Genomic DNA, 21,267 nt, shown 5'->3' on the forward strand with positions numbered 1-21,267 from the left:
TTTCTCAGTTCCCTTTCTTTTACCCACCTTTTCCCACCATAATTTGAGTCCTTGCTCCCCTTTTAGCTTCGTGATCTTTCCCCCCCAACATAACAATTGCTAAATTCCTTAATAATGAATTTTTATGAAGTTTAGTTTCCAATTTCACACATCATTAACAGGGTAGATATATGAAAACATTAATGGAAAAATGAGCATTTACTAAAGGCATGCATTTGACTGGATTGAAAAATACTAAATGGATTTATTCACTCAGCTGTGTTATTATGGTACTCTTGGAAAATATGTCGACATAAATATTCCAAAATAATACTTGATACCTCTCTGGATTAGCCAGCTATTTCCTTAATTGGGTTTTGGGTAATGGAATAACTGCTATTTTCTCACAGTGGTTCTGTAATGGAAACAATAGAATTTATTACCATCTCCTTTATGTGGATTGGGTGTGTGTTGGTCAAAACCAAATACAAATGAAAGCTTCTTTGGTTGGCAACTCGCCTGAATCTACAAGCATTAGCATTAATCAGTTTTGTAATGGGGATTTCGAAAGATTTAGGGGCTTAATTAGATATGGGAGAGAGATTGTTCTATATTGCCTTGAGCCTAAACTCATGCAATTGTTTCTTTATTTAGGAAAATGGTTTAGTTTCTCTCCACTTGTCTGAAAAAGTCATGTTGAAACCCTAGTCCCCAAAGGTGATGGTTTTAGGAGGTTCTTTGGGAGGTGCTTGGTTCATGAGGGTGGAGCTCTTATTAATGGGATGAACGCTCTTACAAACGGGACTCGACAGAGCTCCCTAGCCCCTTCCATCATGCAAGGATGCAGGCTGTCAACCAGGCAGCGGGCCCTCACCACAATGGTGCTTTGGTCTTGGACTTCCCTGTCTCCAGAAATGAGAGGAATACATGTGTGTTTTTTATAAGCCACCCAGTCCATGGTATTCTGTTCTAGCAGCTCGAAAGGACTAAGATAAGAGCAATTCTTTATCAATAGGGTGACCAACCATTCCAGTTTGCCTGGGACTGAGGGGTCTCCTGGACAAACTGGGATGAGTTGATCACCTTAATTGATGACAGTGAAAATTAACACTTTAAGGATATTTTAGCTCCTTGAAAGAAAAATTATTTTTAATGTTTTGATTTATTATCACCAAATCCTCTATAAGTTATGATGGTAAATGGAAGGTTAGAGATTATTTTCTGGGTCTAGTATTAAACTTTCCCATCAGCTTGTCATATTCTTTTTTACAAGAATATTTTCAAAAGATTTTGCTAGCAATGCTCCCACTTCACCTTGAGAAAATATGTAAATTTTATGTCTAGTTTCTAGATTTCAAGAAAGACAGTAGTGTCTAAAATAGAGTAAATTGACGCTAAAGTAAAGAAAAAATCTATTTTTAGATCTGCTTTGAGACTGCAGTACCCTGTTAACACAAAGAAGCTCTCCTAGTAAAAAGAAATGGAAAAAGAACTGATAAACTCTAATATTCATCGTTCTTCCTTGCCTCCCCCCCTACCCCAAGCAAAAGTTTGCACAGACAAGTACTGCACAAAGAATACTCATTGGAGATGTTAGTAAATTGGGTTTTTTTTTGTGAAATGCTTGGAAGTGTTCACATAGTAAAGATAAATTTATAATTTCATCCCAGAGAATTAATGTATTTCACTTAAACCAATAATACATTTTTACAATGGTATGATTATCCTGGGTTCCTGTTGCCTCATTTCAGATTACTAGGGGATGGTTTTCTGTTCTTTGAGCACTGAGAATCAGAAACAACAATCATTGCCTTAAAGACTAATCCAGTCTGAAGACATGCCCAGTTCAGAAGATATCAAAAGCAGTCCTTTACAAAAGAGTATTCAAACACAGAGACAAAAAATATTCGGGACATTGCCAACATGTTAGATGACAATGGAACTCAGTGACACCACTTTTAGTTCAACAGCTTAAGTGGAGTCAAGAGGCCCAGATCTAGACCTAGCTGCAATCTAGTGAGTGTTCGGGTCAACACATTTATTGCTCTGGGCCTCAGTGCATTTGTCTGTGAAGTGGGAGAGTTTGCCTAGCCTGTGCCGATGGCCCCTTAAATTGTTAATATCCCATAATTCCATGTACAACTTTCTGATGATGTCTCAGTGGACACGTGGGTTTCTGTCTTCCTTTTCTCCAGCATTGCTCCCCTGTACCAGCCTTGGAACAACAGCTCACACTGCTGCAATTTGAGGAAAAGGCTTCTTTTTCAGAGGACAGAGGTGCACAATCTCTGTGGTTTAGCCCTAAGCGCATCTCAACATAATACTCTGGGTCCTAATGTTTGTAATTTGGATCTTGGACAGGTCACTTCCCCTTTTAGGGTCTTTATATCTACCTGTAATGAGGATTTTTTTCTGAATTTCCTTTTCTTTTTGAAAAATTTTTATTTTTATTTTATTTTATTATTTTTTTGATTTATGATGTGTTAGCTTCTGGTGTACAGCATAGTGATTCAGTCATACATATGTATGTACATATTCTTTTTCACTACAGGTTACTACAAGCCATTGAATACAGCTCTCTGTGCTTTAATTCTCTTTCAGGCCTTTAAGGTTATGTGTGTATATATGTATGTATGTATGCATCTGTGAGATAGAATAGCTTTTGGTTGCCTCACATTCTCAATGAGGCCTTTCTGGGCGTTCCATTCTCTGTCCCCACCCCCCTTTCCTGCTGGCAGAAGTCTAGAGAGCCTTAGGAGCCACATCCCGTCCCTAGGTTGCATGTCTGCAGGTGACAGTTCCGCCCAGTGCTGGGTCGCTGGGAACATCTTCAAAGCATTCCGGCCCCTCTGGCTGTTTCATGGGCAGTGCTCTGAGACTCCGTGATTACGATGAGACCTTGAGGCCTCGTCTCACCTTACAATGTAAAGAAAGACATGATGCCGCTGGTGTGGAGTTTTATTGGCCACGAAACAGATGCACAACGGTGGGAGCCTGATGACTGTAGTGCGAATGTGGAGCATTAAGCTCATGAACTCACACTTTGAAAAAGTGCATAAGATCGTTATGGAACATCTGGTGAGATTGTAACAGAGAAAAAAAAGCTTCTGAGTTTCATAACTCCACGGACACCTCTTAGAATTCACCCGTTTGTGTGTGGGCAAGGGCGTTCCATTGGGGGGGAATCGTTTTTGCAGCAGGCAACTTTTATAGACCTCATGCGTACTTTTAGATCTCATTCACTTGAGAAAGAATTATTCTTCCATTGACGCTCTCCTGGGTGATGGCCTTGATCTTTGGAGCTGCAGATGCTGAGGGAAAGAGCAACAAAGAGGTCATTGCCCATCCTCCCCACCATCTGAACTGTCCTCTTTTTCAGTTCCCTGTTCTCAGCGCCTGAGGGCTATCTGTGCCTTCCAAAATGATCACTAAGCAGTGTGGCAGGCTCTGCTGGAGTGAAAGGTGTCTTACAGAGGAAGAGTCTTCCTCTCACCCTCCAGGAAATAAGGGTGTCTGAACAGTGTCACCTTCTTGAGGTCAAGACCTTCATCTCAGGTGTGCCTGAAACAGAATCTAGCCTGGCCATAAGTGCCAGCGGGGTCCTTTCTGCTCAGATGGGCTTTGTAGCATTCACACCATAGATTCTGTGAGCTTACAGAGCACTAAGTGCCATTCTGGGGACCTCATTTTAAGGTCTAGAAAGCAAGTCATATGAAGGATGGCTGAGAAGGGTGAGAGGCCAGGGATATTTACGATGGTCACTGTTTTTGAAGACATGATTTATTTGAATAAAGTGTGCTTTGTTGACACATCAATAAACTGATTCTAAAGGGGAGGGTATAGCTCAGTGGTAGAGGGCATGCCTAGCATGCATGAAGTCCTGAGTTCAGTCTCCATTAAAAACAAACAAACAAATAAATAAACTTAATTACCCCGCCTAAAAAAATTCTAGACCGGAGGGAAGAATTGAAACCATTAATAGAAATACAGGGAGAACTTTGTTAAAATCAAACCTCTCCAACAGTAGGTTGAGCCACCCCCTCCAGTAATGGGTTCCCCGCCCCTGGACATGGGTAAGGAGAGGCTGAAGGGCCATCTGTCGGGATCTTGCAGAGAGGGGGCAATGAAGGAGACCAGCTGTTCTGTGATGATGACTTGAACTCTGAGTCCCTGAATCTCTTAACACCTTTTTTTTTTTTTAACCGTCTACTAATCAGAAAGTGCCGCCTGTCCCAGACTGTGATTTCTTAAAACTTTTCTGTAAGATGTTAAAGGCAATCTGAGCAAATAGGGTTCCCAGGTCAAAGATACTTGGGAACCCTGGGCTAAACAAAGTAAAAGTTTTCTTGTGGCTTTTTGGTCTTTCTTGTTCCTCTTCTTTCCCACAGCAGTATTTGTCCCATCTTCAACACACTGAAACACAGCCTGATTCTTCACGAAGAGGCTAGTGGTAAACAACGTGCCCAGCCATATCGGGCCAGGAGCACACCTTTCATAATACGCAGTTAACATCTCACGGAATGCCTAGTGTTCAACGGAATGTAGTCTGTGAAATCACTTCCTCTCAAGTCCCTAGGAGTTTGGTCAACAGACTCCATAACCTAATAGAGATATAATAATATCAATGATCATTTTAATCTACTTTACTGCTTGCAAAGAGCTTTCATATATATATTTTAGGAGAATATTGAAAGCTTACTTCTTTGTTCTGTATTATTTAATGTGTTAAGTTAATTCAAAACTCCTGGCCATTTGGGAGTAAAATAAAAATTGGACACAAGGCATTTAAGAGCACACGGAGGATTATGAGTACTACAGAGTGGGTAAATGTGCTGATTCATTAAAAAAAAAAAAAAAAAGGAGATTCAAACAATGAAGTGTTTTTTTTTTTACCTTTCGCACTCAACTTAGAGTCCTTAGAGTCCATTGTCCTATAAAAGTGATAAAGGTTTAAAGCTCAGTTTAGGATTAGCAACAATCATAAACACTTCTCAAGATGAACTAACTTCCTCTGCCTGCTTGTAAACTTGTAGCTCTTTAATGAGGCTAGTTTACTGAGCTCTGTAGCCGCAAGGTCACGAGTTCATGGGACAGCCCTGCTGAACGCAAAAGCCAGTGAGGCTGGCCTCCCGCTGAGCCTGGGCCAGGGGAAGCCTGCTGAACCCCCTCCATCCTTTTTGGCCAGCTGCAGCCTCTGCCTCCACTGGGATCCTTTCCAGGGTCTGGGGCTGAAGCTTAGAACCCCTGGGCTTTTCAGACTGTTCAAAGTTTAGTCCAATAACATTTCATTTATATATTTAAAAAAAAACAACCTTCTAACCCTTTCTCTTGGGTCATAGAACATACGTGCCCTTGGTGTGGACAGCTATACCTAAAGTAGTCAGAGACACCAGACTGAAAAATCTAGACATTGCCATCTCTTAGGGATCTTTTCCTGCTGTTAGAGTAAAACATTCCCCAACCGTTCTTTTTTTTTTTTTTTTTTTTTTTGAGCCAAAATTGTGTGCATTCCCACTGGAAATACTATAGCCAAGCCCTCTTGGTTGTTTCTTCCTAGAGATTTTAATATATTAGTTGAAACTATTGACCTCAGATCTTGGTGTCCTGGGAATAATGGCTGATTAATTCACAATGGCCACTTAATGGAATACAATCTGATCTAAACATCTGCAGACAAAACTCAGCATAAACCTTTCTCTCTAGCGCTGACGATGGCTCACAGAACATAAGGCACATGAGTGCACCCACGGGAGGACGCCCCCTTCGCCCTCCTCCCCTGCCAGCCTCCGCCTTACCCCTCATTTTCTCCCTCCAGGAGCTGGCGGTAGGTGGCGATTTCTTTCTCTAGGTGGGTTTTGATGCCCAGGAGGACCTTGTATCCGTTGCTCTGGCACTCCAGGTCATGGCGTAGCTGCATCAGCTCCTCCTCGTGGTGGGAGATGATCTGTTGCATGTCCTGGAGTTGGCAGGAGTACCGAGACTGGGTCTCCAGTAACATGCTTTCCAAAGCAGATTTCTGAAAGAGGAATAATACTGCTTTCGTTCATTGCCCGATGGCATGATCGGTTCAATAGCCTGTGCTTGCTGAGTAGTTAGAATATGATGATCAGTCTGCTGGGTGTCTTGGTGGTGCCGGGGATGCAGGGTGAGGAGCCGGGCAGTGAGGAGTCGAACTGCACCAGGGCTTTTTCTGGGCGCAAAGCGTTTGTGTCCAGCAGCTCCTGGCACCTCCGCCGTCCTCCTGTGGTGTTTGTTATTTACGGTGCTTGTTTGGGAGTGAGCATGTGCCACCTTGCCCTGATCTGCTCCTTACCTCCTTATGCTTACATTTTGTCTCTGGCCGGACTAAAAACTCCTAGTGGGAAGCAGCAACTGGACTGCTATCTCTTTGTATCTTCAGAGAGGGGCCTCAGGTAGGGATGTCAGGTAAAATAGAGGGCTCCTGGTTAAATTCGAATTTCAGACAAGCAACGAGTAATTTTTTAGTATAAGTATGTTCCAAACATTGCCCTAATACTGCATGGGACATACTTATACTAAAAGAGAAAAACTTTGTTGTTTATCTGAAATTCAGATTGCACTGGATGTCCTATATTTTAATTTGATTAATCAGGCAACCCTAGTCCGAAGTGATGTTTTTTGATTATGACTATGATAACAAATTGTCATTTTTGAGGAGATTCTGAAAGCTGCAAAATGAAGCATACAGAGAACTGAGTTCCAGTCCCTGTTCTGTTTGGCTTTACCGCCTGCTTTTCTGGAGCATATAACTTTAACCTTAAAGAGAATCTCAAAACTGTGCTGGACACTCACTCTATCATGACTGCTAACTTTCGGGGGGCCCTTAATGCTACCTGGCCATTCACCCACATGTTCCTGGTCTAGTCACTCTCCTGTTTCCCCAAAGGGCTATTTCATTCCTTCTCTCCTGTCCTCAAACCTCCCTCCTCCCCATCGTTTCTCTCAGCCCACGGCCTGGCTTCCTCTGTCGCTGAGGAGATGAGGGCCCTCAGGAGAGAACTCCCACAAGCTCCTGCCATCACTTCCACCCACATACCTGAATCTGTGTCTGACACTCATTCCTCTCTGTTACTACGTGTGAGCTGTCTGTGTTCTGGTCATTTCAGCAACTTCCCACCTTCTTGCAACATTAGTGTTTTCTTCTCTTCTAAATTATTCCCACCAGCTTTCAGAGAGAATCATTTCTCCCACCTTAAAATTTGTTCTCTCTTGAACCCATGTCTACCTTCAGCGATCACCCAGTTTCTCTGCTCTCCTTTGCTTATAGCAAAGCTCCTCAAAGAGTCATCTATACCCACTGTTTCAGATTCCTCCTGACCTCCCTCCAAGGGTCAAGGCAGCACAGTCCAGCTCCATTGTTACCCCAGGGCCTCCCCTCCCCTTCCCTCCCCTCCTCTCCTCTCCTCTCCTTTCTTCTTCCCTTTTTCACCCACTGCAGCCACATTGGCTATCTGGCTGTTCCTCCAACCTGTCAGACACACCAGGGTCTCATAGCTTTTGCTGTTCCTCCACCTGGACCCCCGCCTCCATAGCCACATAATGCACCTCTTTAGTGCTTTTAGGGTTTTGCTCAACTGTCACCTTAATGGTAAATCTCTAAAAGGGGGACCTGGAAAGGTGGATGTAAAGACTGATGACATTTAATATAACGAACCTGCTAGTACACCACGTGGCAATGTGGACACCTCGAAACATGATAGCCCTTATTGTCCTCAGCACGGGCAGTTTGGAGGGAGAGTGGGAAGTGAGAGATGTCCCAGTAGAGTTGCGGAGATGGGCCTGGGAGATAGGTCAGGGAAGACTTTTGTGGAGGAGGTGGCACCTGACCCAGGATTTTCCAGGCTCAGACTCACCCTGTTGCACTGCGCCTGCAGGTCAATCTCCAGGGCCTGGAAAGTGCGCTTCAGCTCGTGGATGTCACTTTGGCTGCTCTGCACGGCTGTCGGATTGGCCACCTCCTGGGCCATGGCTGCCGACTGTAAGACCAAGCAAAGGGCAGAGGCTTTGGCATTGGGACCACTTGGAAATGGAACCTTTGTGAAGTTGGGGCACCTTTCTTTTACCTGCTCTTTATACCAAGTGTCCAAGTCTTGATGCTTCTTCTTTATTATAAGCTCGTATTCCTGCCTCATATCCTCCAGGACCTTAATCAGATCTTCTCCCGGGGTTGTATCCACCTTCACATGGACCTTGAAGTCATTTGGCACATGATGTTCCTCCATTTCCTGTTTAATAACAGACAGAAAATGAATCAGCTGTGATAATCAGAAGGCCAGAAGTGTACTGATTGGCAGAAGTTCACAGGTCTTTTAAGAATCCAGCTTATGTGGTTGGCGTTGTATTACTGGTTTGGTGTGGTTTCTCAGTTATTGTTTGTTAATGAGAAAATGTGCTTTTTTTTTTTTTCTCTTATAACTTTATAAAGTAAAACTTGCACCAGACAGGTAATTAAATGGCCTCTGTGATCACTGACTTAATCCCTGGTTGAAAATGTTTTGTGAAGAGTTATGCTTACACAGCGTGTAAGGTACTCTTCAGCAAATGTTCATGAGTGAAGCGATAGCACAATTGAGCATTTCAGGTGATAGGCCAGAGCTTTGGGGAAGCAGTTCAGTAACCCAAAGCCCAAAGGGGTAGAGGCTTCCAAAATCTTGTTGACGCATTAGGACTCTGTAGGGCTAACGCCCATAGGATATCATGAAAACCAATAAACCACAGGAAAGGTTTAATTAACCATCATTGTCTAACCAGCTGTGCAGCAGCTGAGGCTCTTTGATGTTCATAAGCAGTTTTGTTTGCCTAGAATGGGGACTGTTTTTCTATCATTTCATCAGAGTCTCTGGGACTTTAGATGGATGGTAACTTTTAAAAAGTCAGTTAAATGCTTCTGGAAATCAGGATTCTTAACTTTTGCCACTAGGTATATTTACCTGGGTCATTGGCAGATTCTCTTTACCCTATTGTCCCCCAATTTGCTGCTCATGGGGTTAGTGAAGGAAGTTCAACCCCACACATCTATTCTTCCGGTAGCATATTAACAAACAGGTCTAGATAAACATCGTATATTAACAAAGTTGTTGACTGATTTCGTCGTGAATTGTGATTGTATTTTAGCTGTTGTATTTGACACCTGAGTAGATAACCCTGAACTTGGAAAAATGAGATATTTATATGGTTCCTTGTGACTATTTAGGTTGAAGACAATAGAACTGGAATTCAGATGGTGGTTTCTTCTGTAGCTACTGCATCACCTGAAACGCACAGATTGAGAGCCATGCGGGTTACCAGGAGCTCCTGGGCGTCCTACCTGCTCATGACGCTTCTTCATAAGGATGAGCTCTTTCCTCATCCCCTCCACCTCCTGTTCCAAGTCTGTTGTGACGATGGTCAGGTCATCCAAGGCCTTCCGGAGACCCTCAACTTCAGTTTCCAAGTCTTTCTTGAAGGAGTGTTCATTTTCATACCTTTGGGTAGAAGGGAGAGCAGAGTACACCTGCTGTTGGAAGGCCACGGCCTTGTAAGGAGTCACCTTAGTTTAGAGGTGAATCTCTTACTTTTTACATTTAATAGGAGCAAATGAATACAGGCTGTGCACCCTTTGTATGTCTGTTTCATGCAGGTTTTTCTATGATGGTGACTCAATTTTTTTTTAATTACAGAGAATGAAATAATAAACAGCCATATACCCATCACTTAGAATTAGCAACCATTAACATTTTGCCATATTTGCTTCATCTATATTTTGTATTTTACAGTATATTATAGACATTATGACATTTTACCCCTAAGTACTTCCGAATGTATTTTTTAAGAAAAAGACAGTTTTCTAAATAAGCATAATAACATTATCACACCTGAAAAAATCAATAATAAACTCTTCAATACCATCTAATTCTTGGTGCATATTCAAATTTCCCCACACCAAAAAGTGTATTTTGCATCTGGTTTGTTTATACAAGGGTCCAGTCAGGTATTAGTTCCTGTTATGCCTTTTAATTGTATTTTGGTAGGATTTTACATGTTGGTAGTGGAGAGATAAGTTTTCCTTCTATAAAACAGAAACAAAAGCAGTAGTAACCCCCAAAACAAAATAGAACAAAACACCAAACAACCCCCCCGCCTTCCCCAACACTGTGAAGAAGGAACTCACTTAAGACTGAAGTTGTCCACCGCCATCCTGGCGTTGTCAATGAGCAGGATGATCTGAGCATTCGTCATCTTGCCATCTGCTATCTGTAAAACAGGCACCGGGAGTCATTTCGGTCGTACAAACCACACAGGAGCGCTGTATTGCTGCCCAGCTCCTGGGAAGCTGACTTGTCAGCCTAGATGACGTCTTCTTCTAGCAGTGGAATAACGAGTAATAAAATCCGTAAGTATTTATTGAGCATTTACTAGGTGCAAAGCGCAGGAATGATTTTACAGTAAGGATGTGGTCTGCAGTCAGTTTCACTGCCTTTTTTCTTATGTTGACTTTTGACCGGTGAGGATGGATGCAACTGCCCCAAGAGTGATATGAGGAGCAAGAGAGTGATTATTGAAACCGCCTTTAAATTTTCTAGTACAACACACGCATGTATTAAGCTCATCCACATCTGAAGATGTTAAGTTTACGTTCTGACTTCCTATTGTGAATATTAATTTGGCTCTCCTAAAGTGCAGTGGTTTTTAGATGAACGTAATTCTTCCTTGTGGTAGCGTTCATGTTTCTGATCAGTGACACTGGGCAAAGTATCACTGATACAGAGCTTCATTAATATTAGTTTGTCAAACTAATTTTAAATGTACTTTATAGTGCATTTAAACTAATTTTAAGTGTATTTCCTAATAGTCATCACATACCATAATTTTTTTTTTTTTGCCCCAAATGACCATAGCCACACATATAACCTGTGGGTGTGTGTGTATGTATTTGTAACTTGTTCCGTGATGAGAATGCCCCAATTGGAGCTATTAAAATATTAACTGAAATAATTCTTTACCATCAAATGAAGTAGCTTAATAAACTTTAACTGTCTTAAAGCTTTAACTGTCTCTGGTTAAAGACTTTCACTAGATGTTTATATAATTTTTTACTTTAAAAAGAGAATTTTTGTTGAAAGTGTCTACATGAGCAATTGGGTATATAAATATATGATTTGTAAATACTTCTGGGTAGTTATAATCAGAGAAATACACATATGAGAGAAATAAGATATGAAATGCACATTCGATGTATGTCACTGCCTTGGGGAAAATTGGGTAGATAATCTCAGTGTCAAAAGTATATCTCAGTGTCAAAAGTATAATCCTACTTTTGTACCAAGTATCATGCTGAACTAGGAACAGGGAGATTTTCCTTTTACTTCCTGTTAACTGACCATTGGCCTGAACTCAGGTCAGTCATTCCACTCCCTGGACTTCAGTTTCATCATCTGTTAAAAAAGGAGTTTGTCCTAGAAACAGATGACCTTAGAGGTACTAGCTCCAAGCTTCTGTAGCTTAGTTGGAGCTAGAGAATCCTGTGACATTCCCATTATATTTAGGCAGTTAATTCATATATTTAGAAAGGATTTTTTTTAGGACAGAGTTATACCGCAATACAAAGGCACCTTTTAAAAATCTGGTCCTGTTCAAAGCTCCACTGATTACTTGGAATTTAGTGTCATGAGTACACAATAACAGTATTCAGAGGTGGTAAGGAGCTGGGTCTGGAACTCACAGAGCAGGGCCTGGCGTCCTGTTCCAGTGCCCACCCGCTGAGTGAGCTTGGCTGAGTCTCAGTTTCTTCATCCACAAAATGGCAATAGGAACAATAGCCACTTCACTGAAGAGTTATGAGAATTAGAATAGAAGAGATTAAATAAAATAATTTAAAATACTTAGCATTTGTGGGCACACTGTAGACACTCTGAAAACAATCAGTCAAAACTAAATTAGTTCAGGAAAGCGTAAAGTGTTCAATTTTCTTTTTTAAAAGCTAGCACTTTTGTTATTAGAGCCAATGTCTGCACTGGATACACACTGAGACGCATCCTCACACGTTTGCTGTTTGTGGTGGGAGACAGCCAGGCTTGCTGCCCCTGCCGAACTTCTTCCTTCTCTTGGTGGATTCCAAATAGTACTGTGAATACTTTCTTTGCTCTAAAAAAGGATTCTGTAGGTATTTCCTTGTCTTCCCTCTACAATGCTGCTTAGGGATTTCTTACCTTTCCATCCAGGCTCTGTATTCTTTCATTACCTGAGCTCATGGGGAATGAAAAGTAGCCTCATCCAAAATGGCCACAGGACCCCTGCAGTTAGTCTCAGTTGTGCATGGAGGTTTTGCTTGACATTCAGAGAAACCATGCACTGTATGTTCCGTGGAATCAGGAAAAATTAAATAATCCCATCTGTGTTGGAAACACCGTTTCCACTAACAGGGGCCAAGTAAGAACTTGATATATAATATATTTCTAGTTGGAAGACCATGGAATGAGCATTAAGAACATCATTTTCTATGTACTGATACAGGAAAATCTCCAAGGTATGTTAAGTTGGAGGAAAAGGTGAGTTTAGTTCATAGAAGTATACTGATGTCGCTTCCTTTGTTGTGACAAATGTGTCATGGTGATGGAAGATTTTACAGATGAGGGGAGCTGGGTGAGAGGCTTATGGAAAGTTTCTGTACCATGTAAATCTAACATTACTCCACATGAAAAGCTTGTTTAAAATAATGATAAAGATGCAGAGCAGCGTGTATAGTAAAAAAAAAAAAAATTATCGTCTTACTTACTTACTTGGCTTTTCTGAGGTAAATTGGTAATTTATCCACTGCAGAGTCCACAGTGAGGGGTCTGATTCCCCCAGGTAGCCTTCTCACAGTACATGAGTTGATATGGCTCATATTTAAAAACCGAAACTATTTCCCACTCTTTGCGTTACCTGATACAATATTATGCTACAAACACTACTTCTGAGACATCCTTCACGGTAATGAATGAATAAGGATGGATTGAGAAATAATGTATGAGGCATAGGTCTTGCATTGTGTATTATAATTAATTACCTGGATTCTCCCCAAGGCCCTGAGTTCATTCTTTTAAAAGAAATCTATTTGGTGCATTAGTGCTGCATCATTGCTCCAGGGTGTGTAATCTCCTACTGGGGGGAGGAAAGTAGAATTTTTGACCATAAACCAAATGTGCCAAATATAGTACTATTGAGAGCCATTCTAATATCCTGATATTTATATGACAATATCTAACTCTGTTTCAAAAGGAATGGATTAAATTTTGAACTCAATTTCTTATATACTTTTGGAGTAACTTTTAACGTCCCTAAAGTGGGGGCAGGAGAGTGCTGTGTCTACTCAGAACATTTCATGAGTCGTGAAAGGCCCAGGAAGGGATCAGCCCTGGGCGTTGTGGGACCTCGGTGGGCCCTTGTTTTCTCACCTGCAAACGGGGGAGGCTGGATACACAGACAGCCTGAACTTCAGAGAGTTGTTTTCTTCAAACACAGACAAACAACCAGGTAAGAAATCCAGGAAAGAGTGGAATTCCAAGCTGAAGAATCTCCCTATGTAGTAGGGAGAATCGGGGGCTGCCTGGAGAGTGGGCCAGCCACCCCCTCCTCGTCATTGTCCCCACTCACTATTCTCAATTCTGTTCCAAAGAGTTTGGGCAACCACTTGGTCTCAGCCTCTGCATCTATAAATTGTGAATAAAACACCTGCTTCACAGAATGAGATAATGAGTATGAAATATGTGTTGTATGATTAACAGTGCAAACGTAATGCATTATCTTTATTAATTAACAGCATCATTTTTGCAGGAGGGAGACTGGCTAACACACTATATGAAAATTATGGGGCCATTAGAAACAGACCTGGGTTATAACCCCAGCTCAGCCTCTTACTGGTGGCTTTAGATGGCTTCTTCACTTCTCTGAGTTTCAATTTCTTCTAGAGTTGTTGTGAGAGTTAAATCAGTTGATATAGAACATTTCCATCAGAAATGTTCGCGGACAGTGCAGATAAGTGGATTAAATACCCATCACGATGCCTGGCATACAGTAAGTACTCAATAAATGTTTCCCTTCCTTTCCCTTCTTCACCCTCCTGTCAGCTAATAAATTATGTGAATAGGTCTAACCTGACATTTCTTTAGGGAGTTACGTTCTCAGCTTCCCATTTGCAAAAATCTTCTAGTCTCTCCATTCTAAAACCAAAACGACTTTATTAATAAAAACAGCGTGGTGAGGTTTGTTGAATCACTTTGTTTTTTTTTGGTAAAGACAAACATGTACTATATAGTTAAGGCAATTACACACTCAGTTATTAGGTTGATTATTCAATAATTAGGGTTCATTATAAGGACAGATTTCTATTATCTTGATTGGTCCTTCCTATATTCAAGCCTGGACAACTGAATGCTGAGAAATAATACCATATAAATACTGGAAACCTGTGATGCCCTTTCTTGGATATGTTAAGTAAGATCTTACAGGAAATTTTCTGAGACCACTTTACATAAGAGGGAATTTATGTAGCTTTAAAATATAACCTAAAAGGTGACTGGATTCCCTCTGCTTCTAACCAGTGTTATGAGGGTGTAGTTTTTTTTTTTTTTTAATGTATGTCCCAGAAAGATTAGCTTTTTTAATGTTGAAAAGTATTTTTTTGAAGAATTCTCCCTAATCCAGCCTAACTCTAAGATTCCAAAAATTATCCCCATTTTATAATGTATTTTCCTAGCAACACGCCATCTTCAGAACTGGGAGCAGCTAGAATTCAGAACTTCTAGCAGCTCCCAAGAGGCAATATCCAGGGATATCACAATGATGTATCTGCTAGTGGAGTGACAGCTTTTAGGTGTGATCTCTGAAATAGTACAATTCAGCCTTTCTTTGATGGCTGATCACCCTGTCGCCAGGACTTTGAGGTGGAGAGGAACTGATGTCATGAGAAAGTAAATGCTCCCTTGTGCCTTGTGCACTAAGCATGAGGCATAAAAACGCACCCTGATCATTACAATCGTGTCATTGGATCATAAGTGATTCCGACAGCAGCTGGTTGCCTTACGTTGTTTAGACTTTTCTATATAATTTATGTATAAAGATTATTATACCAAACATTATTGGTATTATTATACCAAGTCCAAATTTAAGGTATGATATGAAAATATCTTTGAATACCTTTGTTCATGATGACTTGAAGCTCTTTTGCCATTTTCCTGGAAATTGTCTTTGTACTGATTTCTCCTCCCACTAACCCCTAGAAACGCAGCCCCCTCTGGAGTTCCAGGATCAGCCGGGATCTTACCTGCTCCTGCAGGCGGCTGATGTTGTCCTCATATTGGGAGTAATCTTGCTTACTGCCCGGATCTCTCTGCTGATGCCACTTGAAGATGCAACTTTCGAGTTTCGTGTTGGCCTCCTCCAGGGCGCGCACCTTGTCCAGGTAGGAGGCCAGGCGGCTGTTGAGGTTCTGCATCATTTCCTTCCCATTTCCACCTAGGAGGGAACCACCTCTTCCAGACTCCCAGCACCCTCGAAGGGGCGGGCATCTTGGTGAGGAGAAGGAAAGGGAGATGCGGACACCTCCTGCACCACCATGGATGCTAGGAGCCTGGTGGAAGCTCTCTGGCCTGCCCCAGCCACCTCTTGGGCCATGGCGGGAGCCTGAGGGGGTCTGGCTGAAGGTGTGCCTGGAGTTCATGGTCCCATCTGGGTCTGGGCCAGGGCTGGGCTCTGGTCGGCTCCCTGGCACCGCAAAACTGAGCCGCCCCAGACTGCCCTGGATGGTTTTATGCCCTTTGCCGTGGGAGTTCCCTTCTCTGACAACTGTACCAACAAGATCCTGTCATTGTGCAACATGTGTTTCCTCTTGGTCAATCCCAAAGCGCCCCTGGGTTTTCACACACGATGTTGTTGTTTAGAGCTGCATTGATAAACCAGTTTGCTTCTCCAACTCAGTGGTAACCCAGGGGTGTGGCTCGTGACCTTAGTGGGTATTAGTCTCAGGTGTCTTTCTAATCTTTCCATGGAGTTTTTCCATTGTCCACTTATCTGAAAAGGGTCTGATTAAAGTCCACAAAAAGATTCTTTCGTGGAGCACAGATTTCCTTTTAAAACGGACATTAAACATGCAGATACATACCTGCCCCCCCATAAATAAACATACCCCAACTCTAAAGCGAGGGTGGGAGAGACTCACAAGGGAAGAGCCAGATAACAGACTCTCAGTTCCTGGAATAAAAATACTCGTGCTGAGGAAATGGAGACTGAATTTCTGATGTCCTTGTGGCAGTCACTGTTTGATGGAAAGTAATTTCAAAGGAATCATTCTTAAGAACAAACCCGCAATTACAATTAATTAATTAATTAATTAATGACCGAGCCTTCCACTTCCAGGATGCCTTTTATCCCAGCACACCTCAAAACCAAACAGCCCCAGCCTGTGCCCAGGGCTTCCCTTGGCCCCTGAGGGGAATGCAGCCTTTGTTGAGTGGCCCGGCAGTCTGTCCCGGCTGAGCCCTGGAAAGGCTGGATTCTGTGTGTCTGCGACCTGCAGAGGGAACAGAGGAGAGCAGGAAATGTGCCATGGGTTGTCTAATATGCTTGATGAATCTTTTGCTTTGTCTGCCAAAGTAAAGGTTAGGAAGGAATAAAGATAGTCTGGGGGCAGGGAGCCATGTGCTGCTGGCTGGCAACCAGATTTAAAGGGGACTCAGAAATACAATGGCAGCCTCTGAAGGGACTTGAGTGCCCCTTGGTCCAAGCCATTAATTTTACATGTGAGAAGGACTGAGGCCTGTAGGGTGGGGGGTATGGCTGGGGACGTCGTGGGTTAGTGGCAAAGCCAGGGCGGGGATCTTTCTGCCACATAGCACTGTTATCATTGAGTCCAATCTTGATGGAGTCCTGTACCACACTTCTCTTTCATAATGGTGATAATGGGGCTGCCCAGTTTACATAGCCCTTTGATGTTCTTTATTTAGCCCACAACAACAACTGTTTTTTTTTTTTTTAGCTATCCCTTCTTTTTAAAAAATTTTAATTAATTAATTAACTTATTGATTGATTGATGTATAGTCAGTTTACAGTGTTGTGTTAGTTTCTGGTATACAGCATAGTGATTCAGTTATATATATAAAAATTATAAATATATACTCAGCTTTATATATATGTAAATATATATTCCTTTTCATTATAGGCTATTATTACAAGATACTGAATATAGTTCCCTGTGCTTTACAGTAGGACTTTGTGGTTTATCTATTTTATATATAGTAGTATCTACAAATCCCGAACTCCCAATTTATCAGTCCCCTTCCCCCTCTGGTAACCATAATTTGTTTTCTGTGTCTGTGAGTCTGTTTTATAATAAGTTCATTTGTGTCTTTTTTTTTAATTCCACATATAAGATATGGTATTTTTCTTTCTCTTTCTGGCTGATTTCACTTAGAATGACGATCTCCATGTCCATTGATGTTGCTGCAAATGGCATTATTTTGTTCTTTTTATGGCTGAGTAGTATTCCATTCTGTACCACAACTCCTTTATCCTGTCATCTGTCAGTGGACATTTAGGTTGCTTCCATGTATTGGCTATTGTGAATACTGCTGCTATGAACATTGGGGTGCATGTATCTTTTGAATTAGAGTTCCCTCCAGATCCATGCCCAAGAGTGGGATTGCTGGATCATATGGTAAGTCTATTTTTAGTTTTTGAAGGAATCTTCGTACTGTTTTCTGTAATGGCTGCACCAAACTATATTCCCACCAACAGTATAGGAGGGTTCCCTTTTCTCCACACCCTCTCCAGTATTTATTACTTGTGGACTTTGTAGTGATGGCCATTCTGACTAGTGTGAGGTGATACCTCATTGTAGTTTTGATTTACATAGAAATTTCTATTTCTAACCTAACATGAATAACTTCTTAAAACTACACACCTCTAATTTACCAAATCACACACTCCACAATTCTCGACTTACAGTGGGCAATTGGGGGAAAAGGGAGCAGATTTCACTGCTTGCTAGGAGACATCTGTTACCACACAACAACTCTTGATGTTGCCAGGCAAGCGGTATTGTTCCCATTTTACAGATCAGGGCCTCATGGAGGTGAATGGTGCAGAGCTGAATTGCACATACAACTAATTCAACATAGGACTTTGTAGTTGTTGCTGCCTTGGTCCGTGCTGTTTCCACTGCTTGGAAAGTCACTGCTTGTGCTGCCTATGTCTGCTCCCCTGCCTTCGAGACGTAGATCTAGGGTTACCTCTTTCAACAACCGTTTTCTGAATTTTTCTTGCATGAGTTGGGGGCCCCTTCTATGAGGAAAACTGCCTTTTCTTGATCTCAAGATCCCCCACAGGGGCAGACAGCATGGTATCCCCACATCAGAGCGAAGCTTGGGAGCCCCACAGTGGAAGCTGGAAGGCCCCCAGCTGGGCCCAGTCACATCCGGTCACATCTGAGTCCACTCCCATTCTTCCACTCACTACATTATACTGTACTTGTTACACTCCTTTGGGACTGCAGGCTTCTTGAAAGTGGGGAATATGTCTTCCATCTTTCAAAGTCTAGCCTCTTTGAGGCATTTCATACATGTATGTTAACTCAGTAATGAACTTTTTAGAGTCAGGATTTTAACTCAGATCCTCCAACGCCATCACCTCCTGCCTCTTTTAGGAGTGTGAGTTGTAAAACCAGAAAGTAAGAAAAAGCCTCTCCCAGGGGTGAACCAGCCAGCCACAAAGGCAAAATCATTCCTAATCACAAATAAAATCACCTAAGACACACCAGCTCTGTTTGTCTGCCCTGGCAACAAAACCTCGCAAATGTCTTGTAGACTTTCCTCATTCTGTGTGCGAGATGGAAAAATTTAGTCGAGGCTTAGAGGGAGTGTCTTTTCAAAGTGTTCTATGGTCACTTACATCTCTGAACATGAAAGAAAGACAGAAGGGAGACATGATAAAAAAAAAAAAAAACAGAGCAAATGAGGGAACCACAGAGACTTGTTTAGACATGTGGTGGCAAGTGGTGTTCTGTGGATGTGGCTAGTTCCTGATCATTTGTTTGACTCAAGGTTAAGGTCAGCTGTCAGGTTTGCATTTACATGGACCCAGCTTCATATCCATCTGTAGGACGTGCAGAGACCAGGCTGCGCCCCATTTCCCTAAACTCTCACAGTCATCTGCAGTGGAACTGATCACTTTCTGCTCATTTCAGGTGTGTCTGAGTGGCAGTGACTTCTTAGCCCCATGAACTTGGCCCATGAGCCATTTTACATCAGTATGTGGGAGTCTGGATTTATAGACGTTAACCTTGAGCAAAATATTTCTAGCATTGCAGCAGGACCTGGGAGGGAAGAATTGGTGGTGAGATTTGAGAGGACTTGGGAGAAGTCATCTCTTCTAGGACCATCATACAGTGATTTTCCCTGTAACTCCCGATGTGTGGCATTCCACTGGGCTTCAGAAGAGATAGTGGGTTTTTGTTTGTTTGTAAAAATGGTACATGCTTTTTTAAAATTCTTGTTTTTTATTGAAATGTAGTCGATTTACAATGTTAGTTTCAGGTGTACAGCAAAGCAATTCAGTTATACACATACATGCATACATATATGAATTTTCAGTTTCTTTTCCGTCATGGCTCATTATAAGAAATTGAATATAGTTCCCTGTGTTATACAATAGGTCCTTGTTGTTTATCTATTTTTATATATATTAATACATGCTTATTATTAAAAAACTTCATGTAACATATGAAAGTGTAAGAAAAAAGATTAAAAAAAACTAATTTCAGCACACAGATGGCCTTTGGTAAAATTTAGTGAACATTATTTCAGATACTCTCTGTATATATTGGTAAACATATGAATGGCCAGAGTAATTTTAGAAAAATGAATCATACGGTTTATTCTATTTTAGAAGAATCAGGCTAATTAAAAATTTAGTTAACAAATAAGAAAGTAAAATAAATTCACTTTAGTTACAGGTTTTCTATAGGATTTTTAAACTTCCATCACATTCTTCTAATTTTACAATTTTTAAGGGTAGTAAAATGACCTGTAAATGCCATTTGTGGAATCACAAAAGAGGGAAAACCAACAGCAGGTCGTTTGGTGCAGCTTTCTGCTTTTCAACTGCAAATTGCTAAGCTAATTTTTAAACGATGTTTAAAGAACGCAAGGGATAAAGGCTCTACTGTGCTCTCAGGAGATGTCTAACATTTATTCATCCTTTTGGTCACTGAGCATTTCACCTGTGATAGGGTTTCATAATTTTTTTTTTTTTTGGTATTTCTATGGAGTTCAAATATTTCAACACCTAAATTTTTCTTCTCTGCATGACTTTCCAGCTAAAAGATTTGTGATTTTCACATTAGTTTCATCCTTCCAATAACCTGAGATGTCGTCATGAAGAGGGAATGGGTATTTTGCAGGAGAGGTTGGGTGGTGAGTGGATGAATGGTGTTCCATGTGGGTGTATCAGGTATCAGAAGAGAGCCCTGTCAACAGTTAGCTGTCATTAACTGGGAGCACAGGTGTGTTTGTGCCTTTTAAAGGCAACTGTTCATCACTGAAGCATTCCATAGGTACCCTCTTCTTTATAGTGACAGAAGAATGTTCAAAACAATCCTCAAATAAATTTTTACTATGCATGACATTTCAGAACAGGTGAGTAGTAGATTTTCAGGCAAAATTGCTGAGTCATTATCCTATGATTTGAAGGGTTACATAAAAAGGCTAGACATTTATAGAAATAAAACACTGCTTCTGTAGGGATACCAGGCAGACGTTTTATAAGTGCTTAAGTTTATCAAACTATGGCCAAATAAAAGCAAAATTTTCTCATATTTCGATTTTTCCTGAGAAAAGGGACCAACAGCTAGAAGGTTTAAGTTAAGAGGTAGTCAACGTGGTATTTCAGACTAGGAGGGGAGGGCAAGTCAACTTAAAGTTGCTTCCAAGTAGTTGCTGTATATATTGACTGACAAACCGGGAAAAGTAATAAAACACACACACACACACACACACACACACACACACACAGGCAAAAAGAATTTTAAGACTACAGAAGGAAGTTTTCTCAAATGTAGGTAATGAGACAACTATGTTGAAAACCCTTCTTAATTTGATTTTTAAAAACAGGAAAGAACTAGGTAAGGGCACGGGTGGTTAGGGCCTTAGAAGTGACCCCAAATGAATAGCACTGGGGACCTTAAGAGTTAGGGAATTTGAAGAAGAGAAGATAGCAGAGTAAAAAAGCAAAAGCAAATTTCAATTAAATAAGATC

At 41.4% G+C, this 21,267-nt stretch overlaps 1 protein-coding gene and 1 long non-coding RNA gene across 4 annotated transcripts in view; one reads left to right on the top strand and one right to left on the bottom strand.

Annotated features, from left to right (window-relative positions):
• LOC105085239 (uncharacterized) overlaps positions 1–21,267 on the top strand; it is a 113,365-nt gene that overhangs the window by 76,338 nt on the left and 15,760 nt on the right. For all 3 annotated transcript variants that reach the window (XR_010384673.1, XR_010384675.1, XR_010384674.1), the window contains exons 4-5: positions 9,194–10,372; positions 13,929–15,421. This is a non-coding gene — a long non-coding RNA (uncharacterized LOC105085239). The remainder of the gene's footprint in view (positions 1–9,193; positions 10,373–13,928; positions 15,422–21,267) is intronic.
• KRT23 (keratin 23) lies at positions 2,463–15,863 on the bottom strand. Its single transcript, XM_031468130.2, has 8 exons — positions 15,284–15,863; positions 10,151–10,233; positions 9,308–9,464; positions 8,064–8,225; positions 7,854–7,976; positions 5,775–5,995; positions 4,873–4,910; positions 2,463–3,290 (listed from the first exon to the last, which is right to left on the bottom strand). Exons 1-8 carry the CDS (start codon positions 15,677–15,679, stop codon positions 3,208–3,210), a joined length of 1,263 nt encoding a protein of 420 aa, XP_031323990.2. The 5' UTR covers positions 15,680–15,863; the 3' UTR covers positions 2,463–3,207.

Source organism: Camelus dromedarius, chromosome 16, assembly GCF_036321535.1.
Source record: "Camelus dromedarius isolate mCamDro1 chromosome 16, mCamDro1.pat, whole genome shotgun sequence".
NCBI classification, from domain to species: Eukaryota; Metazoa; Chordata; class Mammalia; order Artiodactyla; family Camelidae; genus Camelus; species Camelus dromedarius.